Source organism: Athene noctua, chromosome 2 (assembly GCF_965140245.1).
Source record: "Athene noctua chromosome 2, bAthNoc1.hap1.1, whole genome shotgun sequence".
Taxonomy (NCBI): domain Eukaryota; kingdom Metazoa; phylum Chordata; class Aves; order Strigiformes; family Strigidae; genus Athene; species Athene noctua.
In genome coordinates, this window is record NC_134038.1 from 119964984 (window position 1) to 119984488 (window position 19505).

Here is a 19505-nt window from a genome sequence, read left to right on the forward strand (position 1 = left end):
TTAGTGTTTAGAGTTTGCTAGATATAGGGAAAAATGAAGGGTCTGCAGCCTTTCTCAAACACTAAAAGCACAGAACTGAGAATGTGCAGGTTATAGTAACTTTTTCTTGTTCAGAGCTTTTTGGGTAGTAGCGAAACTCTTGAAGATACTAGTATTGTGCTATAGGTTGGGAATATTTTGAAGAACAGAGCAGGGCTGGCACTTATGGAAAACTGCATTTTGTCTAAACTATACAGATGCTTTATGCATGAAAACGTTATCAAAGAGTGAATTACGTTAATCATGGTACGTATTTGTCTTTTTCCACAAAAGGCTAGAGCATCTAGGGGCTCATGTTTTTCTTCAGAAAGTCCCTCAGGACTTGTTTCTAACTTTACCTGACTACGCATGCAATCTCTCGGTTCCTTTTATGACTGGACTGTTTCTTTTCTCTCCACCCCCACTAATTCAGCACCAAAAAACCCGATCAATAGAAGTCCTGCTGTGGGAAAAATAGAAGTCTCATTTATAATAAAGAGTAAACATTTTCAGGCTTTGTTAACAGCCTTTAACTTCAGCACAGAGGAGGAAGGTGGGATGCTAGGGGTTAGAAAACACCGCTAGCATCTTTTATTTCTTATGTAGGTTGGAAAAACCTGACCTCTCAGCACTGTGGATACAAAGCCTGGGTGCTCCCCGCTTGAGTGGTGCTAGTGACTGCAAGGTGTCCTACCCTGCTGCCCTAATGTTAGGGGTGCCGTCAGGCTGACTTGAGGCTGGGTGAACTGGTGTAGAGTGCTGCTGAAAGTTGCAGTGTCCATCCTGGGGAGGTGGGGGAGCAGGGTGCTGCTCTGCCACCATCACCCCAGGGGTTTGCAAAGGAACGCGTTGCATCACAGACACTCCCCTTGCCTTTTCCTATGCTGCATCTGCTGAGCTGTCACGTCCTGCTTTTCGCACTCGCAACACATGGTCTGAGTTTCTTTGCCAAGTCAGCTGCGTCATTTTACTCGGTTTTCTTCAGTGTAAGAGCTGACGTAAATATTCTAACCCATGAGAAATATGTGCCACAAAGCTTCCACGTCCTTGCAGGGAGGGTAAGAAAAGATAAAGATCATAACCAGAAACTGTACCTGGGTAAATGGCATTGTTTCAGGGCCTCAGAGGATTGAGTCTGCTACTTGTCCGTGAGATAAATAGGTTGTGCTTGCCTTTTTTTTTTTTTTTAAGTATCTTTTTGTCTGGTTGTTATCTTTTGCCGAAAATAGTTGGTTGTAGTGGATTATGCAAAAGGGAAATGAGAACTAGATAGGGTGTGCTCTACTCAGTTCTGCTAGAGGAAAAGATCTTTCTCTTTGCTATTAGCAATGCCATGAGGCAGGGAGAATAAAACTCAGGACCTAACCATGGAAAAAATATTTTGCACTACTACTTGGAAATCTGGATGATCATACAGTAGCTTGATTCCTTTTTGAGCTGTCATCTTTTTCTGCAGAAAAATCCCCTGTTATCTCAGTCTTGTGATTACTAGTTTTTCTTTCCATGAAGCCTATGAAGCAAATGATCATATGAGTGTAAACCAGTCCTTCTGCTTGAGCTGGTATGCCATGCCTTTATTTGTTTTGCTTTTTTTAATAGACTGCTACCGAACGCTGTGAAATTATCATTGGTGGTAAATACGGGTTCAAGAAACATGACGACTTTAGGGATTATATTGAGACGTTTTTGATGGTTTTGTGTGATGTAACCAAGATAAATACAAGGTAAGTGCTCCAGACATTTACGTGTTGAAAACTATTTGTGTAAGTATTTTAATGACTGACCACGTGTATGTTTCTAACTTAAATATTCAAATTAAATTCTCTCTGGCTTAAAGTAGGAACCTGGGGTGGGAAGGGACTTTTTGGGATGTTGAACCCAGTCTTGTAATGAAAGTCCACTTCAACAAAATGGTCAAGATTTATCTTAAAAAGTTATTGTTAGGACTAGTGAGCTCAGAATAAACTGCTGGAAATGGCTTCAAAAACTCACTGGTTTATGATAACTCAATTTCTGACTTCTGAAACTGGTGAAAATTTCAGTTCATCTACTTCTGATCAGTTATTTGCAAAAAAGATCAGTTGTATCTCAGGTGGTGACTGACTTGTGCTTTGTAGAGTGATGCTAATAGATGCTTATTGCTAGTGGAATGATCTTGTTCCATGACCACCTTCCCTTTCTGGGCACATCACATAAATTGCTTATAAAAACTTGGGGATAAACTAATTGAGTACCTTTATATTTCTCTTTGTCATTCATTTCCAAATAATGAATTCCTTCATTTGTATTGAGGGTGCTCCTTCATTTTTGCATATCTAGAAACTTGTTCATGCTTCCTTACTGTGCCAGTTCCTCTAATGAAAAGCTTTATCAAAGTAAGTTATCAAAGTAAATTCCTTCATGACAGGGGAGGTTCACTAATAATTTCTAAATAAAATTTCACTAGAAAAGACTTCTTCTCTATTTCTTCTCCACTCAGTCTACTAATTATGATTTTCTTCGTAATACAAATTCATAATTTTAAATCTAACTGTATAATGATGAGCTCTCTGTCACCCTGATCACTTCTTTTCATCTTACTTTGCTAAAACAAATTTAGGTGAAAAGTGTTTTCAGGTTTGTTTATTTCTTTTTTTCCAGGAGTGGTTTTGCAAAGTGGACAGTAATGGAGTATATGAGCACGGGTAGTGATAGCAAAGAGGAGATTGACTTGTTGCTAACTAATTTAAATATGTCTGAGGTGATAGACATCATGGAAAACCTTTATCCAGGTGGAGACCTTGCAGTCTATGAAGACAGCTTAATTACAATGTGTGAAGAGGCAAATCAAAATGAAGAACGTGCGGAATCTTTATTATTTTGTGAAAGGGAGGTTTCTTTGATGTCCTCCGTCAAATACGGGACTGTGGAAGACCTGCTTGCTTTTGCAAATCAGGTGTCTAACACTGCCAAACAATTTAAAGGATGCAGACAGCAAGAATCTGGAATCCTCTTGAATATGGTATGTCTCTTTTATTTTTTACTTGAAAATTAGTAGACCTTAGGAGTTAGAAACTTTTAATGAATCTAAATAAAGATCACCCCCAGTTCTGGGAGAAACGGTCATGCTGTTGTTCCATGTGCAAACCTGGGACTGGAGGGCATCTCTGAGGTCATCGAGTCTAGCCCTTGCAGTGTCAGGCAGCTGTGGAGAAGGGTCTGTTGTTCAGAAAGATCCACTCTATGTTGCCTCCCAGTATTCCTGGAGATTAGAAAACATTTGCCCACATTGAATACAAACTTGAGACATGCAGTAAAAAAGCAAAAGCTACAACTATGATATGGCTTACAGGTTACCCTTGCAGATAAGGGTTTTCCAGTGCCTTGTGTTCATGCAGTAAAAAGTTCATTATGCAAAACTCCCAAATAAAAGGTCTGGGATCTATTTTGGTTTAGTTACTGAATTCACTCTATCTGCACAAAATGTAGAAATTAGTAATGTAAGGAAAAAAAGCATATAGTATCAACTGTGACTTTCAGAATTACAGTATTATGTAATATCACACATTGCTAAATTCACATATAGATGCATTGTTTAGAGATATGTTCATTTTTTTCTTAATGATTTGTGTTCTGTACAAATTAGTGATACCGGACTTCTATTTAAAATGAGTTGCTTTGGAAACAATCAATTATGAGATGGAAGTTTATTCATACACATGCATGCTCTACATCCGTCGTCTTAAATATCTTGCATGTAATGTGTTTATATGTGAACATTGTCTTGAGGCTTGCTGGTTACTAAGGTGTGAAAGAGCACAGGGTATTGCTTTATTCCAACGTGGCGGGAGCATTACACTATTGCAAAACAGTCACTTTTAAACTCTGTAACACTGAAATGACACTAATATTAAATGTTTCCTATACTTAGGATAGACACTGCTCTACATACTCGTGGTTATTTTGCTTGCATATTGTTTCTACAGATGCATGCAATTGGTATGAACCAAGTACTATTAGGTGCATGTGATCCCATTAAGCAATTGAGGATTGGAGGCAGGGCATTACCTGTACATGCATTTCAGCAGGTGCATCTACATTGTAAATGTCTGCGGCATTTTAGTTAGGATTGGGAGTGTCTGTGATTGCCTGGTGACCCTCGCTGACTGCACCGTGGCTTGTGTCACGAAGGGTCTTGGAGCACCCAAACTGGATTTCTTTCAGTTGAAACTAAACTGGAGCATGTGTTACAGCCACAAACAAGCATTCACTCACCAGGACCAGACCAGGAATTAGTCCTGAAAGCCTCCTGAAAGTGTGAGTAGTGTGGTGTTTGTTGCTCTCTTGCTCTGCAAATCCACGTCACCCAGTCTGTGTTACTTCTAGGATAGGTGTAACCCATGTGGGATATCTAGTCTCAGCCTCTTGGAAGTGAGCAGGCAGGATGAATGGATTGCTAGTCTTTACCTTGGTTCTGCTAAGTAGAGGAGAGGCTCATCCTGCATATCAAGCAAGATACTTTTAATAAAAAAGACACACACCCCTCAACAGCTATGAATTTACAATCCTCAAAAATTAAGAACTTTGAAGGATTAACTTATTTCACATAGATACAAGTCACAAATGACAGTTTGAGCAGTCAAGAAGTTACTTCCCTATTTGAGAAACATGAAGATGGTTAAAGCACAGAAAGATCGTGTGTGTAACATCTTAAAAAGTAATCTACACCAATTAATCTTCCTAATATGCTGTTATCTTAAAAAGGGTAGCTGAAGAGCTCAGTGTATGAGGCCATGTGACAGACATAGTGATAGATATCCTTGATCTGCTTTTACATATCTTCAAGAATCTTGATAAAGTAGCAGTAAACAGGTTAATGATATTCCAGATGCTGGCAATACTATATATCCCCAAATGAATTAGAAGCATATTCACAGGAAACATTACTAATTCTTTAGCTGAGAGAATATTAAGAGACTGAAAAAATATCATCAAACCTCAAGCAGTACTCACATGGCTGTAGTTATCATTTTGGTCTCTCTCTGTCATGTACAGAGGGAGGGACCTGTTTTGGCGGAAGATTTAGAGCAAGATACTGACTTAGACACTGAAGGGCTTCCTGGAGGAACCCTCCTCAACTTGTGGATGGTATAGAGAACCAAAGCTCCCAGCATTACCCACCTAAGCAGACAGTGTGAATCCTGCTTTTTTTTTTTGAACTACAGTATAAAACTAGAAGGTGTCTGCTAAAATCACAACAGACTTCTTTGACCTTTTACTAAGCAACAGAAACTCTGATACAAGACAGAAAATTAAAATGTGTTCCCCTAGCAGTACATGTGATATTAGGAAATGCTGAAACTCTTGCTCACATCATATAAGATAGCCTGTGAGTAACAGGTATGTGGCATAACAAGTTAGCAGATTACAGGAAGGCCAAACATGTGCAGGTAAACCTAATAACAAGAGGTGGATAATTTCATTAACCCAGCCGCTGTTGTTGTTGTTTCAAGAGAATTAATTGCAACTTACACTTTGTAAGTTAGTCACTGGAGAGAAACGTGGATGCCTGGGCTGTGAATGAATGCCACACCTCACATGCTGTTCCCATTTGGTGTTTCTAAATAAAGACTGCTGAACAGATTGCATGTATCATGCACATATATGAGTGATATTTTTTTTTTTCCACTACATGTGTAAAATTAATTAGGCTTGAAGTAGTTTTAACTTCATTGTGATTTTTTTTTTTTTCAATTTAACTCCACAGATCACACCCAAGAATGGGCGCTATCAAATTGATTCGGATGTGCTCCTGTTTCCGTGGAAGCTGACTTACAGGAACATTGGCTCTGATTTTATTCCTCGGGGAGCTTTTGGGAAGGTGTACTTAGCCCAAGATAGAGAAACCAAGAAACGAATGGCATGCAAACTGGTATGTTCGTTCAGTAGTTTTATTTCTGAGCAAATATTGTATGACATAGTACATACAGTATATTTTCAAATATGTCTGCATCAAATTCCACTGTTAGGCTGATGATTGTCTTGGTTTTGTTGTCCTACACAAGGTAGGAAAAATGCACATTTTTAACTGCTAACTTACTGTATTTTTTTGGCTCTGAAACTGCAAAAGTTTCAGCATTTTGAAAGTATCTAGAAGTGTGTGTAACTGCTGTGGGCAGACATGCTGTGGTGCAGGGGTAGAAGAATTTCTACTTGTCCCTCACAGTGGTAAAATATCAGCATGAGATCACATCCCTGCTGAAGGTGATAGCAAAACCCTGTTGCTGCTGATGGTTTTAGGATCTCTTCCTTCTACTGTGGTCTTCAGACATAAGTTTTCTTTACTCCAGTGCCATTAATGTCCCTGAGAGCTCAGCTTATCTGCAACTCTCATTATGTTTTGGGCACTGACTGAGCATAAGGTTGTGAGATGTCTCAAGAAAACTGCTGAGCACCTCCTGTTTTTATACAAGCCAATGTTTTCTCTCAACTTTACCTTTCAACATACTGGTCTGAATTGAGTAGTAAATATTTAGGGCCAGCAAAAGCTCATCTGGGACACTGCTTTATATCCCCCCACTCATGAATAAGCACCTGCATTACTTGTGTGTGAAAGAGTTGGGAAGGCTGTTGTATATCTTTCCCTTGCAGGCAGTGTATCCACATGGAGACAGATGTAGTTTGCCACTCCTGCATAACCAACTGCAGAATCAAAGTTTCCTAATGTTTCTGAAAATACAAACAGTATTTCTTATTGCAGTAAAAATATTGGCCTCTTATTTGATTAATTGCCACAAGTCTCAGGGAAGGAGAATATAAAGAGCAGTGGTAGCCTTTCTGTGTGTAAGCAACCACTGCTTTTTATTGTCTTGGCAATCTGCCGCCAGTACTTTTTAAAGAAATATAGTGCTGCTGGGTGCTCACTGTAAAGCAGGTTTAATTTCTTGTAAGTCATAAAACAGTGCTGGTAAGGATTGAATCGAGGTCAGTAATTGTCCTGAGCATGGTTAGTCAGTAGACTGTGCTGAGCACTACAAGTGCTGATCCACACATCAGACAGGTGTATAGTTCTGGTAGAGCAGATGAGACTGCACAAAGCTAATGGAAAAAGCAGCGTGGTTTAATCTCCTTCACCAGGAAGTTTGCACAGTCTTTTGCGTAACCACCGGATTTTGACGGGAATAACTGTTGCTACATTGCTTTTTCTGGAAGATTGCACTTTTTATTTGGGCATGATTCCAAAAGCTCTCTCATCTTTAAACAGGATGTATCTCAACTGGAAAGGAAGAACAAGTCGCAGGATCAAACTAAAGCTCTGTATTTTAACAAGTGGATAGGAGTGCTTTGCTTCCTTCTTCCATTTTAATCTATAGGATAACAGTGTTAATATGGATAACTTGTTTCTTGAGCTGCTTTTCTGTGATTTTGTTTCAATGTCCTAGGTCCCAGTGGAACAGTTCAAACCATCGGATGTTGAAATACAAGCATGTTTCCGTCATGAAAACATTGCTGAATTATACGGTGCAATTTTGTGGGATGAGACGATCCATCTTTTTATGGAAGCTGGAGAGGGAGGCTCTGTCATGGAAAAGCTGGAGAGTTGTGGTCCTATGAGAGAATTTGAAATCATTTGGGTGACAAAGCATATTTTGAAAGGACTTGACTTTCTCCACTCCAAGAGGATTATCCACCATGATATCAAACGTATGTGTGTGTAATTCTTGGGGTGCTTTCTGGTCCAGGCTGGGCTGGAGCTCTGATGGAGAGCCTGGGATTGAGCTGGGGTGTGTAGCCTCGCATCTCTGGGAAGGAGGGTCGAGTAATGCTCAAAAAATGACAAGGTTCTGGAGATAATAATTATTTACACTATTTATTAATTCACTTCAGTGGAGGGGATGATTCAGAAGTCATAGTTCATTTTCCTTTCTTCTGCAACTCAATTTGAAATAAAACCCTAAAGAAAATGAGCAAAATAATCAGTCTGTGTTAAGCCAGAAGGTTTCCTCTTTCATGCAGATTCGTCCTGAGTTCTCCCATGCCCACATTCCTCTTGCACCTTCTTTTAGGTTATGTTTCTGCATGGCTGTTCCTCTGTTTGAGACACTTTGAAACTAACTACATAATTTTTACTGTTTTTTTTCTTTAAACAATTACTGCAAATTTTAGTATATATTTGCTTTTCAAAGGCTCTGGGTATTAACATGTATAAATAATCAAACATATTGTTATTAAACCTAAATTAAATAATATTAAATTGCGTTAAAATTTAATTTTAATGCATTACGTTTAATTCAATATTAAATACTGTTTCTTCCAGCACCACCTTCCCCTGCAGACAGATAAATTCTGCCTTTCTAGTAATAGTGCTTCTGATGAAGATGTATCTCTTCTGCGAGTTAATTTTTGCTAAACCTGAAGGTTTAAAATAGAAATATTCAAACTGAAGTGCTACAATAAATAGTTGACAGAAGACAATTATCAGGAATTGCTAAATTTTTATCTTGGTTTTGAATTTTTTCTTATTTAATGTGAGTCAGTACTTTAGATGTAAGCCTTTGAGATTGACAACTATAAAACTGCTTAGTTTTTCCCTTAGTTGTGCTTTCTCGCTTGTGGTAAGAGTCTTTCCTATGGGTTTATTATAATTGCCAGTAACAATGACATTAATTAAAATATTTAAAAAACAAACAGCCAAAACTCAACGCATGACATCCAGATAGTGGATAGAAGAACCGGCCCATTTTGAATGTGGTGAATGTGAGTGTGTTTTGCTTTTTCCAGCCTTTTTTCTGCGTTACTGGGTGCAGGGCAGGAGGTGAGGTGGAAGCTGTCTGGGGCCAGTGGCCGCCAGGCCTGGAGACATCTGGGTGCAAACCCCCATTCAGGGGGGTGAGCTGGATAACCCAGGCCTTTAATGGCAGCTGTGCCCACTGCCTGACAAGGCAGCCTCCATTCGAGGGAGCCGAGGTGTGTGTTTTCCCTTGCCAGGCAGAATCGATAGAAAAGGCTGTTTTCCCAAACATCTGTTGATTTCTTCCTCCCTGCATCAGCTGCTCTTGAGTCTCTGTTCTGCTGACCAGGAGGAGATGGGGATTTTACTGAGAGGAAGACTGCCCTGAGCCACAAAGGGGAGGAGGACTTTCTGTTGGCTCTGAAGAGCAGCTCAGTGCTGGCACTCATTTTAATCCCTGGTTGAAAAGCAGTTAAATCTAAGGTTATTTGGTGGGGGGAGCTTTAGTCCAAAACCATCTGAAGCTGGAGCTGGGTACAGTCACAAACGGTTAGCAGAGCCTGCTGTGCTTGTGACAGTGTGACACTCTGCACTGCCTTTATTTGGTGTTTAAAATCTGTATCTTCAAAGATATCCCTAAAACTATAAATTTATTCATAAAGTTTTGTAGCACTGGTAAGGAGGCAGGTATGCAAAGGGGATTGCTCCAGGAACAGTACCACTGAAATCAAGCCTGTGTCTTCCCACTGGATGGTCATGGTGGGCACTGTTGAGAGAGAAAATGACCCAGTTTCCTCTGGGAGAAAATGTGTTTCTGTTGTGTAACTTGGAGACTTCTTTTGTCCACGTCTTCTAAAACAGAAAACAAGAATTTCTCAAGGCTTACACAGAGCACTGCCTTCATAAATTTTTGATTGGAAATACAACTGCAATGAAAGCCTCTGAGTACAAAGTTGTGCCCTAGGCAGAGTTTTATGAAGGAAAGTGAATTAAGCTCCTAGATATTGCTGCAATTCGGTGGAAGTTTGGAATTTTTGCTGTTTTGTATTACTTTTGCAGCCATATTCTGTCCTCTTTTGTCACACTGAGCCACTTTCACTGACCTGTGCATGAGACTGGTGTGACTGCTGTAGAGGGGCCCCAATTCCCCTCTACTTCTGTCTTCATTTGGATCATTAGTGTAGAGAGGCCTCTTGGTAACCAACAGTTACAGCCAGACCTGCGCAGCATGCTGTCTACCTTGGAGGCTGTTAAACATCTTCAGAGCAAGCCTTGCTGTGCTGAGGTGTCTATCAGTCTTCCACCTTCCTTTCTTACCCTTAATCATTTTCTCTATCTCTCTCTTTTTTCTTTTTTCTTTTTTTTTAAGCTAGGAAAATGACCAGACATTGATTCTTATTTTACATAAACCAGTCCGGTTTGATTTTTGAGACCTGATTTAAAATTGGAATCACTAACAGACCTCTTTTGGCTACAAGAAGGTTTGTGTTGGTTATAGAGACTGGTTGTATCTATTAGCTTGATATATCTATCTATTAGCTTGAATCTCCCCTTTCAAGCTAACATCCGAATGAAACAGGCATGTTGTAAAATAAATGCCCAACATGCTAGAAACTTACATGTTGTCATTTTTGTTTTTCTTTTAGCAAGCAACATTGTCTTTATGTCAACTAAGGCTGTTTTGGTGGACTTTGGCCTAAGTGTTCAAATGACTGAAGACATTTACTATCCCAAAGACCTTAGAGGAACAGAGGTAAGAAGCTGGAGGATCAAAAGCCCTTATGGTGTATTATTACTCCCCTGGTTATGATGCTTAGGCTCAGATTTGGAGCTTGAGGGTAGAAGCTTGGGCAAAAGAGTTTTATAATACAAGCAAGCATTAATATAATCTCAATTATTTTTATTTTTGACTTGCCAAATAGAGAATCAGGTGTTACACTTGAAAGCCACATCACCTTCTCTGCAGTCGCATTTGTTAGTGATTATTAAATCTGAAGTCAAAGAGAAATTGGGGTTCACTGAAGTCAAGCAAAGGAACAGTGCTCTGAGGAGGGTTATTTGCAGTGCATCAGCTGCAGTCAGAGACACTTCAGACAGGAATTTGTTCTTTGCTCTAGCAAAGATTTCTTCTGAAATACCAGCTGTGGACTGGGGTGACCTGCTCATCGCGGTAGTTTGACTCCTCCTTTGAAACCACAGAAATTACAGGCCTCTGGGTTTCATCCCTTAGCATTTCTAAGCTCTGTTTCCCATCTGCATGTAACCCTCTTGTCCTTTGGGGGTTGTGTATAGCATGGTTGATGATTATCTGGTAAACTTGCTTTAGACATTACAGTGGTAAAGGTGGGGGCCTTTTAAATGGTCTCACTGACTTTGACTCTGAACATGCACAGAGGTCCTGCATGCCACTTGGGCTACACCAATACCAAGGTGTTTCCAGGGCTAGAGCTTTAGCAAACAACCAAGCAGCAACAATTAGCTTGGATAGCTGCTGCAAGTGTGGCTTTGTATGCTCTCTGTTGCCGGAGGAGGTTGTTTACAGGAAACGCTTCAGCTGAAATGTTGGCACTTACCGTTTTGATAGTCTTCCACAGCATAGGCATGTGTTTAGTGGAGATACGTGTATAACTGACAAAGAGCATTTCACTCCTTGAAATGGTAGGATAAAACAGATTTCAGAGAATGTCAGGCTTGTTTGTTTATTTTTTTTTTTTAAGATACTTAGGAAAATACTTGAACATTTGTTTTCACTGTCTTTCTAGTCAGGGGAGTTAAAAGCTTAAAATGCTTACTATACTGGAAGCAACATGCTTTCTGGCTTTTCATGTATGTGCTTTGTGGGGTTTTTATTTTGGTTTGGTTTGGGTTTTTTTGTTTAAGGGGATTTTTATGTGCTCTTAATGAGAATAAGAAAAATGGTGGAAATGAAATGGAAGCCCTGGTAAGGTATTTCCCAAGGATGGACATGTATGTAAACAGGAAATTTCCAGGTTTGTGGAGTGGACTGGTTGTGATCCATTCCTGGTTGTTGGAGGACAGGCCGAGTTCATGTGGGTGAGAATAACGGTGAAAAACAGTTCTTCATTTAGTAGGAAGGAAATTATTCCACACTGTTGAGCACCTGTAGTCACATCCTTAGAAAGTGGATAATCCTCGCAACCCTGAAACATGGCAGTGCTTGGTGTTTGCTGTCTCAGGGGAGAGGTAGCCAGTCCTTGGGACCAGCAATCCTGCTGTTCTGCTGCAGCATCGCAGGACAGAAGTCAGGTTGCAGAGAGAGTGCTGTGAAAGGAGATTTTCAAATACCAGTCAAAGATGCTTAGAGACACCATGAGTGCTAGTCTATAGCTTTTTCTGCTCAGCCTTTCTCCTAGGCATCTTCTTCTCTACCGTGCCTGTGTTCAGCCCTGTGAACACTTGTACCTAATCCAGTCACCCACAAATTCCCCCTGTAGTCTTTGATAGCACTGGCTTTCTTTGTTTTTTCAAAGTAAGATCTTGACCCTCCAAAGTTGTCCCGAGTGTTGCACCCCTTATTATGCAGCCTTAAGAAGTGGGGCAGTTGCCCAGGAGTGCTGTTCCTGCATGTAGTTGTGCAGCCCCTTGTTTAGGTCTTTATCACTGCCATGCAGCATCATGCCTGTGACCTGGCTGGTTTCTCTTGCATCTTGTATTGGCAGGGACTCATATCCACAAAGGAAGCCGCAGTTGGAGTTATCTTTCTCTTGTGCATGTTCTTCACCGGGAGTTAAGGATTTTTATTTGCTTCTGTAACACAGAAGTGTGAATGTACTGAATCTTCTTTGTGTTCATGAAAATGAATAGTTGTAATTCTGGGCAGAATGATTGAAAGATGGTTAAATTTTGTTTTAGCTGGTGTAGCATGAAAACCTGGCTTTTCTGAACAGTATGTGTGCAGGGCATGAAATGCCAATATACCATGGTTGTGATGTAACTTCTCTTCAGGAAATACTTTTTCTAGGCATTTGCTGCACTTTGTTATGCTTCTGTCACATTCTTAAAATAGGTAAACTTTAGTTACAACCATTTGAGGGGAGGATAAAGTTATCTATTAAGGTTTATTGAACGTGGAAGGTGTGATTCATTTTCAGGAATGCTGAACTAAAACTAGCACAGCGTGAAGAGAAGGAGTGCTTTTTAGCTGGGTTTTGTCCGTGGTCTGGCTGGCAGACAAGTGCCAGCCCAGCAGTAGGAAGGAGTGAGAAGAGGAGGGTATCCAGGGCTTGGGCTACCTACTTTGGTGACAACAGAGTCTTAGGCCAGTCTAAATCAGTCTGAAATCGCAGCTTTGGTGGACATCTCATTTTTTCTTTTCATCCCTGTGCAATCAAGGTGCACCTTAACCATTTTCACACTCTGACTGTAACTGCATTCAGGTTCTTGTTCCAGTATCTTTTTTCCATCAAGAAGGCAGCTGTTTTTTGTTTGTATAGATTTCACTCAAGTTACACTGTATTTGATAATGACCATTTTTTACAAAAGTAGAAATTCTGCTCATTGCTCCTTATGAGACTTAAAGGTGATGGATGCAGATGCATTTACCTTAGCCCAGAGGAAAGCAATGGATAGGAGTAAGTAGCAGCTGTAGACACCTGCTGAACCTTTGCACATTCTTCCGATCTGAAGCTTTGTTTGCAGATACAGTATGTGATTTACTGGGAAATATTCCTCGGAATTTGCGTGAGCCCTACAGCCACTTTCAGTCTGTGGTAATAAGTAGTCAAACCATGTGGTGATGACTTAACTTCCTGCTCTTGTGTCAGTTAATGGCTTTTAATGTGATTCTTTGTGGTAGGATGACTTGAACTAGTTAAAAGTTCTGTTTGGCTCCTTTAGAGGGAAATTGGGTGAGGGAAAAGTAGAAAACAGAGCCACTTCCTAACCTAGAGTGTTGTGGGCTGTGCCCACGTTGTGTTGAAACCTGCTCCCTCTGCCAGTGATGGTGGCAGAGCTGTGTGGGCAGCTCCTGCCAGCCACGGGGTGTGCCTCCTGCATCCTGCCTGTCTGGTTCTCCTCCAGCTGCATTCCCAGCTGCCTGGAGCTGGCAGGAGCTTCCCACCAGATCCTTCTGTAGGATCTTGGCAAATCCAAGCATTCCAGTGAAATGTTTGGATGCAAACTGTATTGTGGTTTAGATTAAATGAAAATTTTTGGATTAAAAAAAAACAGTATGGAAGAGAGATGCTTGCCTTAATAGCTGCTGTAGGGTAACCTGGTGGAAAGACCACGCAGCAGGATTTAAGAGACTTAGCTTTTCATTTGTGCCTTGCCTTAGAATTGGCTTCCTTTTCTTAGGATAATGCCCCAACATGCAGGTTGATGGATAAGGGGGGCAGAGGAAAAGAGTAAGGTGTCTGTCAGTTCTGTCTGGAAGAGTTGTATAGTATCCAATGAAACGGGGATTTGAGGAGTAGACTCCTACCCCCAGCTGGGTGGCTAGTAGCGGGGTCACCCTCTCTCTTTAGGCTAGTGCATACTCATGTTATTCAAGCAGAATGGAGTAGTCCCAGCGGTGCCCTACAAAACAAACTGGCAATTCAAGCACCTTATTTTGCTGTGGAGAAATGAGGTTCTTGCCATCTAGCTAAACAAAGCAGAGCCATGGCTTGAACCTCAGCCTCTCACAGCTCAGCTAAAACCTGTAGCAACTGGGCAAACCTGGAATGAGAGTTTGTCCAGCTGCCAGACCAGAAAATCTCTGTGATTGTGGTAATGTGCAGAGCAGAAAAAATCTTATTCCTCAGATGGTGCTTGGTCTCTAGGCTGCAGGCGCTAGTGGGATGTATCCCTTCAGAGAGGGGTTTCCCGGATGACAAAATGTCACGCTTCATCTTTGCTTGTTGTTTTCTCCTATTGATTAGTCTTTTCTTGACTGTTCTTCACAGATTTACATGAGCCCTGAAGTTATCCTCTGCAGAGGACACACAACAAAAGCGGACATCTACAGCATGGGAGCTACTATTATTCATATGCAAACTGGCATCCCGCCCTGGGTGAACAGATATCCTCGTTCTGCGTATCCATCCTACCTCTATATTGTAAGTGTCTTTAGCAAAGCTGTAGCTCAGTTTCAGTTGAAGGGTTTCCTGTATTGATGGGAAAGCTCCACTCAGAAAACTATCAGTGTTTGTCAGAGTGATGACGACATCCCTTTTGCTTCAGAGGAGGGAAGGAAGAAGTGGGTTTTGATCACTTAGGGGAAGACAGAGGCTGAGCTGGAGTCATCTCTGTGGTTTGTGTTACAATGTACAGGCCTCAGTTTACTGCAAGGACAGGGTTAGAACAGCGTGAAACTTGATTGAAACAAGCCCATCTGTGTTCCACTTATGTTTTGCTTAGAAGTTGCAGATAAAAACTGGGGCCTGGCAAATTTGATTCTTAGGTTCTTCCAGTGTGGTACAGAAATCTGGTGAATTTGTATTGCACCAGATTTTAGGCTTTCTTGGAGTTGCTTTGAGTTTTTAAATTTGTGATAAAATCTGATTTTAAAAAGGTGGATTTTGTGCAGTTGCATGTTCTGTTCTAATTGACCAGCCCAGCTTAGAGAGGTGATGAATTGTAAGTGGGGAATTCCCAGACCAGTCGTGGTTATCTGTGACTTCCTTCTCCCACTGCTTTTAGACTAACTGTTTCGATGGTCTTTTTTTATTCCAACAGATACACAAGCAAGCTCCCCCCTTAGAGGACATCGCTGAAGACTGCAGCACTTCCATGAGAGAGTTGCTAGAAGCAGCTCTAGAAAGGAATCCTAATCATAGGCTTTCTGCAGCAGACTTACTGAAACACGAAGCCTTACACCCACCCCCAGAAGAGCAGCCGCGATGCCAGAGTCTGGACTCAGCATTGTTTGAAAGGAAAAGACTACTCGCGAGGAAGGAGCTGCAGTTGCCAGAAAACATTACAGGTAATGATATCAGGCTTATTTATCTTGCACTTTGTAGATTTTACTCTGTTTCAAAACTTGATTTGAGTGAGTGTTTAGAAACAAATTAAACTCAAAAAGCTTCTGAAAAGAGACCAGTAGAAATCCCAATCAGATGACATCAGACCCAGAGCTCATTAGTGTTATGTAAAACGCCCATTGACTTCAACAGAGGAAGAATTTATCCTGAATTCTGCAGCTCCGGAAGGGCTGGCTCATGAAAAAGCCCTGGCAGTCATTCAGGGCACTTTGTGAGCTATAGGTTGCTGTCCTTAATTACCTTAATTTGCCACAGTATTGGAGATGTTTTATTGATACTAGTGATTTGTTAACAACAACAACAAAAAAAGTCCAACAACCACTACCACCAAATCCAACACGTTTTGCCTTCTTAAAGAAAAAGACACGCACAAAACCATAACTGTAATGTTGCTGACTGTCAGCAGTACAAGCCCTTTGTTTTAAAACCAAAAATGACTGTAGGATAGAACACTGTTCCCCTTGTGCATTAGTAAGTGCTTTATAAAGGATAATACATGAACCAGTTAGGAAACTCAGTGTGTCCTCAGATAATACCAAGCCTAAGGAAGATTTAGTACCAGCAACCTGTTAACAGGCTTCAAAATGCTCTTCTTCTAAAATATGTTAGGAAGGTTCTGAAAAAAGGCATATAAAAACTGACCACAGGCAAGTGGTTTATTTGATTGTGGTAAGTATTTGAAAAGATACCTATGCAAAGTTTTGGCCGCTGTAATGCATAATTGTTGCAATTAATTCACTTAACATTTAAATCAATCATAGCCTTTGCATCTAGAATGGCATTGCTCCTTCTGGATTTTGCCTTTGACTGGCTCAGGCTATCTGAATCAGTTCTTTTGAAGATGAAAAAAATATTTGACTATTAAACTGGAATTTTAACTTGAAGATTCCAGGACACTCATTGTACAAGTGTTCAGGGGAGTTCTGCCATTGCAAACCAGGTTTGGTTTCTTCAAACCTGATGTAAAAGAAAAAAAAAAAATCTGAGTCTGATGGTCCCATATTTGTTCAGTATTGTCACACCCAGTAATACAAAGAGGATGTCATCTGTTTAGATGAAAATTCCCCTATAATGAAGGGGAATTCTCAGCTGGCAGAAAGTTAGTAGGTTGTTTTTTTTTCTTGCACCAAACTGCATTAGCAGTATGGCTCAGAGGATGAGGAAGCTCTGCCTAGCTGTCCCAGCTGATGGAGATTTTTTTTTTTAAATAGTTGAACACACTTGCGGTTTTCAGTAGCAAGCTGCTTACCTTCCTTTGCCCTAGAGTTGCGGGTTGATTTGTTATATTTTATTTTGAGGTTTATGTTATATTGTCCTTAGAAATGAAGTTTTCTAAACCACAGATAAATATACAAATTATTCCAGTAATGTCTACAACCATGAACTGAACTAATGTAGCTATTTATGCAATAATGACATGCTTTGTCTGTTTCCTTTAGATTCATCATTGTGTACTGGGAGCATGGAAGAGTCAGACCTGCTAAAGAGGCAAAGATCACTCTACATAGATCTTGGAGCTCTAGCTGGTTACTTTAATATTGTTAGGGGACCACCAGCCTTAGAATATGACTGACACCGTAACATTTTGTGTCAGCAGGTCAGAAATGAACCTCTACCTCTTAAAACTTGATTTTAAGACTTAATATTTTTATGTACAAATTTGAAAATCATCACTGTAGGCTGTCAAATGTGAATTGTGTTTAATTGCACAGATGGTTAAGCTAAACCCTTAGGGGCTCTGATAAGCTGATCCCAAGCAACAATATTTGTGTGTCTGCTGGTTTACCAACAAGAAGATGGCAAGAAGAACAATGCTGGGAATGTCTTAATCCAGGATATCTTCCTGTGCTGGGCCTTGCACTTTTATAAAACTTGTAATATATGCTTGCAAATACTGCTGTGGGGGGAAAAAAATAATTGAGCATGTGGGCTGTAAGATTCAGGCTCTCTGAGCTGTCCTTGGAGAAAACCTTCAAAAAAAAAAAAAAAAAAAAAAGCCCTTGATTTAACCAGTCAAAGACTGGTTCAGTCTTGTTCTGTCTTTGAGACTTGGTCTGTCTCTGGTCATTCTTAATGAAAATCAGGGTCTCCTTTAAGCTGAGCTATTGTCTGTCAGCTCTTTCTGGAGTCAAAGCATCACTTGGTTACACGTATGTTTTAACTTTGCATCTTCCCTGTGCTGTCAGAGCTAAGCAGGGCACTGTCCCCATTATCTGCAGGTGGAGGGAATCCTTCACTGGCTATATGGGTTAGCTTTGGGAATAGCACAGCAAGCTGGCCCTAGCAAAGCACGCAGGTGACTCTACCTGCTTCCTATGTTATGGCTACTGCAAGGTTATCTTGGGTAGTATTCAAGGGTAGATCAAATGTTATTTCCTATTGGTAACAGTGGGCAGGCTCCAGACTCTTGCTTTTTAATACATTAAAATTGTACACGTGTATAATTGCTGTGAGTGCTATGGTTTGGAAAGCGTGTCATTAGTGACAAGCTGTGTTTATGTTCCTATGGAAATGGAATTATATTGTTCTTGCTGTGCCTCATACATTTGAAACGTGATGTTTTGGATGATAGTAAAACTATGTAAACTGCATAGTTCTGTACATCCCATGGGATGAGAACGTAAACTTTTATAAAACCCTCTTTGATGCTTAGGATGATTCTTTATAAGCATTTGTGTTAAAATGGCATACTGTGTATGTTGTACACTGAATCTTTTCTGAAGCACAGTCTTTTTCATATGTCTGTTATTTAATGCTGCTCCTACATAATACACAATCTTAAGCAGATGATTTCTAGTTTGATACTGATATGGTCAAATTAATAAATCCAGCTCAGTGCCTTGAGACGTGTTCACTCTGTTCTCTCATCTTTGAAAACAGTGTGGGGCTGTAACTGTATTTGGGCCAACCTCCCCAACCATGGCCCAAGAACACTACGTGCATCATTCCATTTATCGGGGAGTCGGGTGAAAGTCATTGTTGATGGATTCTGGACTCTGGTTACAGACGATGAGTGTTTCTGACAATCTCATTCTCAGACCCCAGCGCTCCTTCTGGACTGCCTGATACTGCACAGCAGTTGTGTACAACATGCAGCGCTTCAGTTCTGATGTAAATTGCTGCAAAAAATCCTGCTGGGAATAACCCCACCTGCTCCAGTACTTTGTGCAAAATCTCTAGATAACCAGCTGCTTTGAGGAGAGCTGTATAAGGGAGCTCTCTTCATATTTATCCTGTCTGTAGCAATCAAGATATTTGGAGATTAAATTTCAGTGTAGCTGACTTAAAGAAAACACGACCTAACAGTTTGGGTGCTCACCTTTGCCTTGAGAGACACAGGTTTAATTTTCTGATCTTTCACTGATGGCTTTTGATCTTTAATGAGTTTCACGGAATTAGTAGGAAGCAGCTTTTCAGGTGACTGGAAGTGGGTTTAAAATCTCTTTCCCAGTTTCCCTTCTAGAAAATGAAGGTGTTTATCCTCACCAAATAGTGGCTAGTTGTTATGCAAATGCTTATTAAGTGCCTACGTACTTCAACAATGAGATCTATGTTGGAATTATATAGATTACATTACATGGGGGAGCTCCTATCATTGCTTGAAAAATGTAACAGTGATTTTTCTTATTTTTTTTCTTTAATGCCAGTTAAATGATTTAGCATGGAAATCTGCCTATGGGAACAAGCTCTCTATTTAATATTCATTTTTACTATACTACTGTTATATCACAGAATCATCTAGGTTTGAAAAGACCTTGAAGATCATCCAGTCCAACCATTAACTATCACTGACC

General features: G+C 40.4%; 1 protein-coding gene across 2 annotated transcripts; it reads left to right on the forward strand.

Annotated features, from left to right (window-relative positions):
* Nucleotides 1-1621: 1621 nt before the first annotated feature.
* MAP3K8 (mitogen-activated protein kinase kinase kinase 8) lies at nucleotides 1622-18545 on the forward strand. Of its 2 annotated transcripts, XM_074897961.1 has the most exons (8): nucleotides 1622-1742; nucleotides 2659-3019; nucleotides 5765-5929; nucleotides 7440-7701; nucleotides 10375-10481; nucleotides 14635-14787; nucleotides 15407-15653; nucleotides 17151-18545. In XM_074897961.1, exons 1-8 carry the CDS (start codon nucleotides 1708-1710, stop codon nucleotides 17282-17284), a joined length of 1464 nt encoding a protein of 487 aa, XP_074754062.1. In that variant the 5' UTR covers nucleotides 1622-1707; the 3' UTR covers nucleotides 17285-18545. The 2 variants fall into 2 exon arrangements, with proteins under 2 accessions (XP_074754062.1, XP_074754063.1); XM_074897962.1 differs by lacking the exon at nucleotides 5765-5929.
* The last annotated feature ends 960 nt before the right edge of the window (nucleotides 18546-19505 follow it).

Excerpts from the sequence above, each read along its gene's own strand:
- MAP3K8 (XM_074897961.1), top strand. The coding sequence starts at position 1,708 with ATGGTTTTGTGTGATGTAACCAAGATAAATACAAG. Across the intron at positions 5,930-7,439 it reads AACGAATGGCATGCAAACTG|GTCCCAGTGGAACAGTTCAA; the intron begins GTATGTTCGTTC and ends TCAATGTCCTAG. Across the intron at positions 7,702-10,374 it reads TATCCACCATGATATCAAAC|CAAGCAACATTGTCTTTATG; the intron begins GTATGTGTGTGT and ends TTTTTCTTTTAG.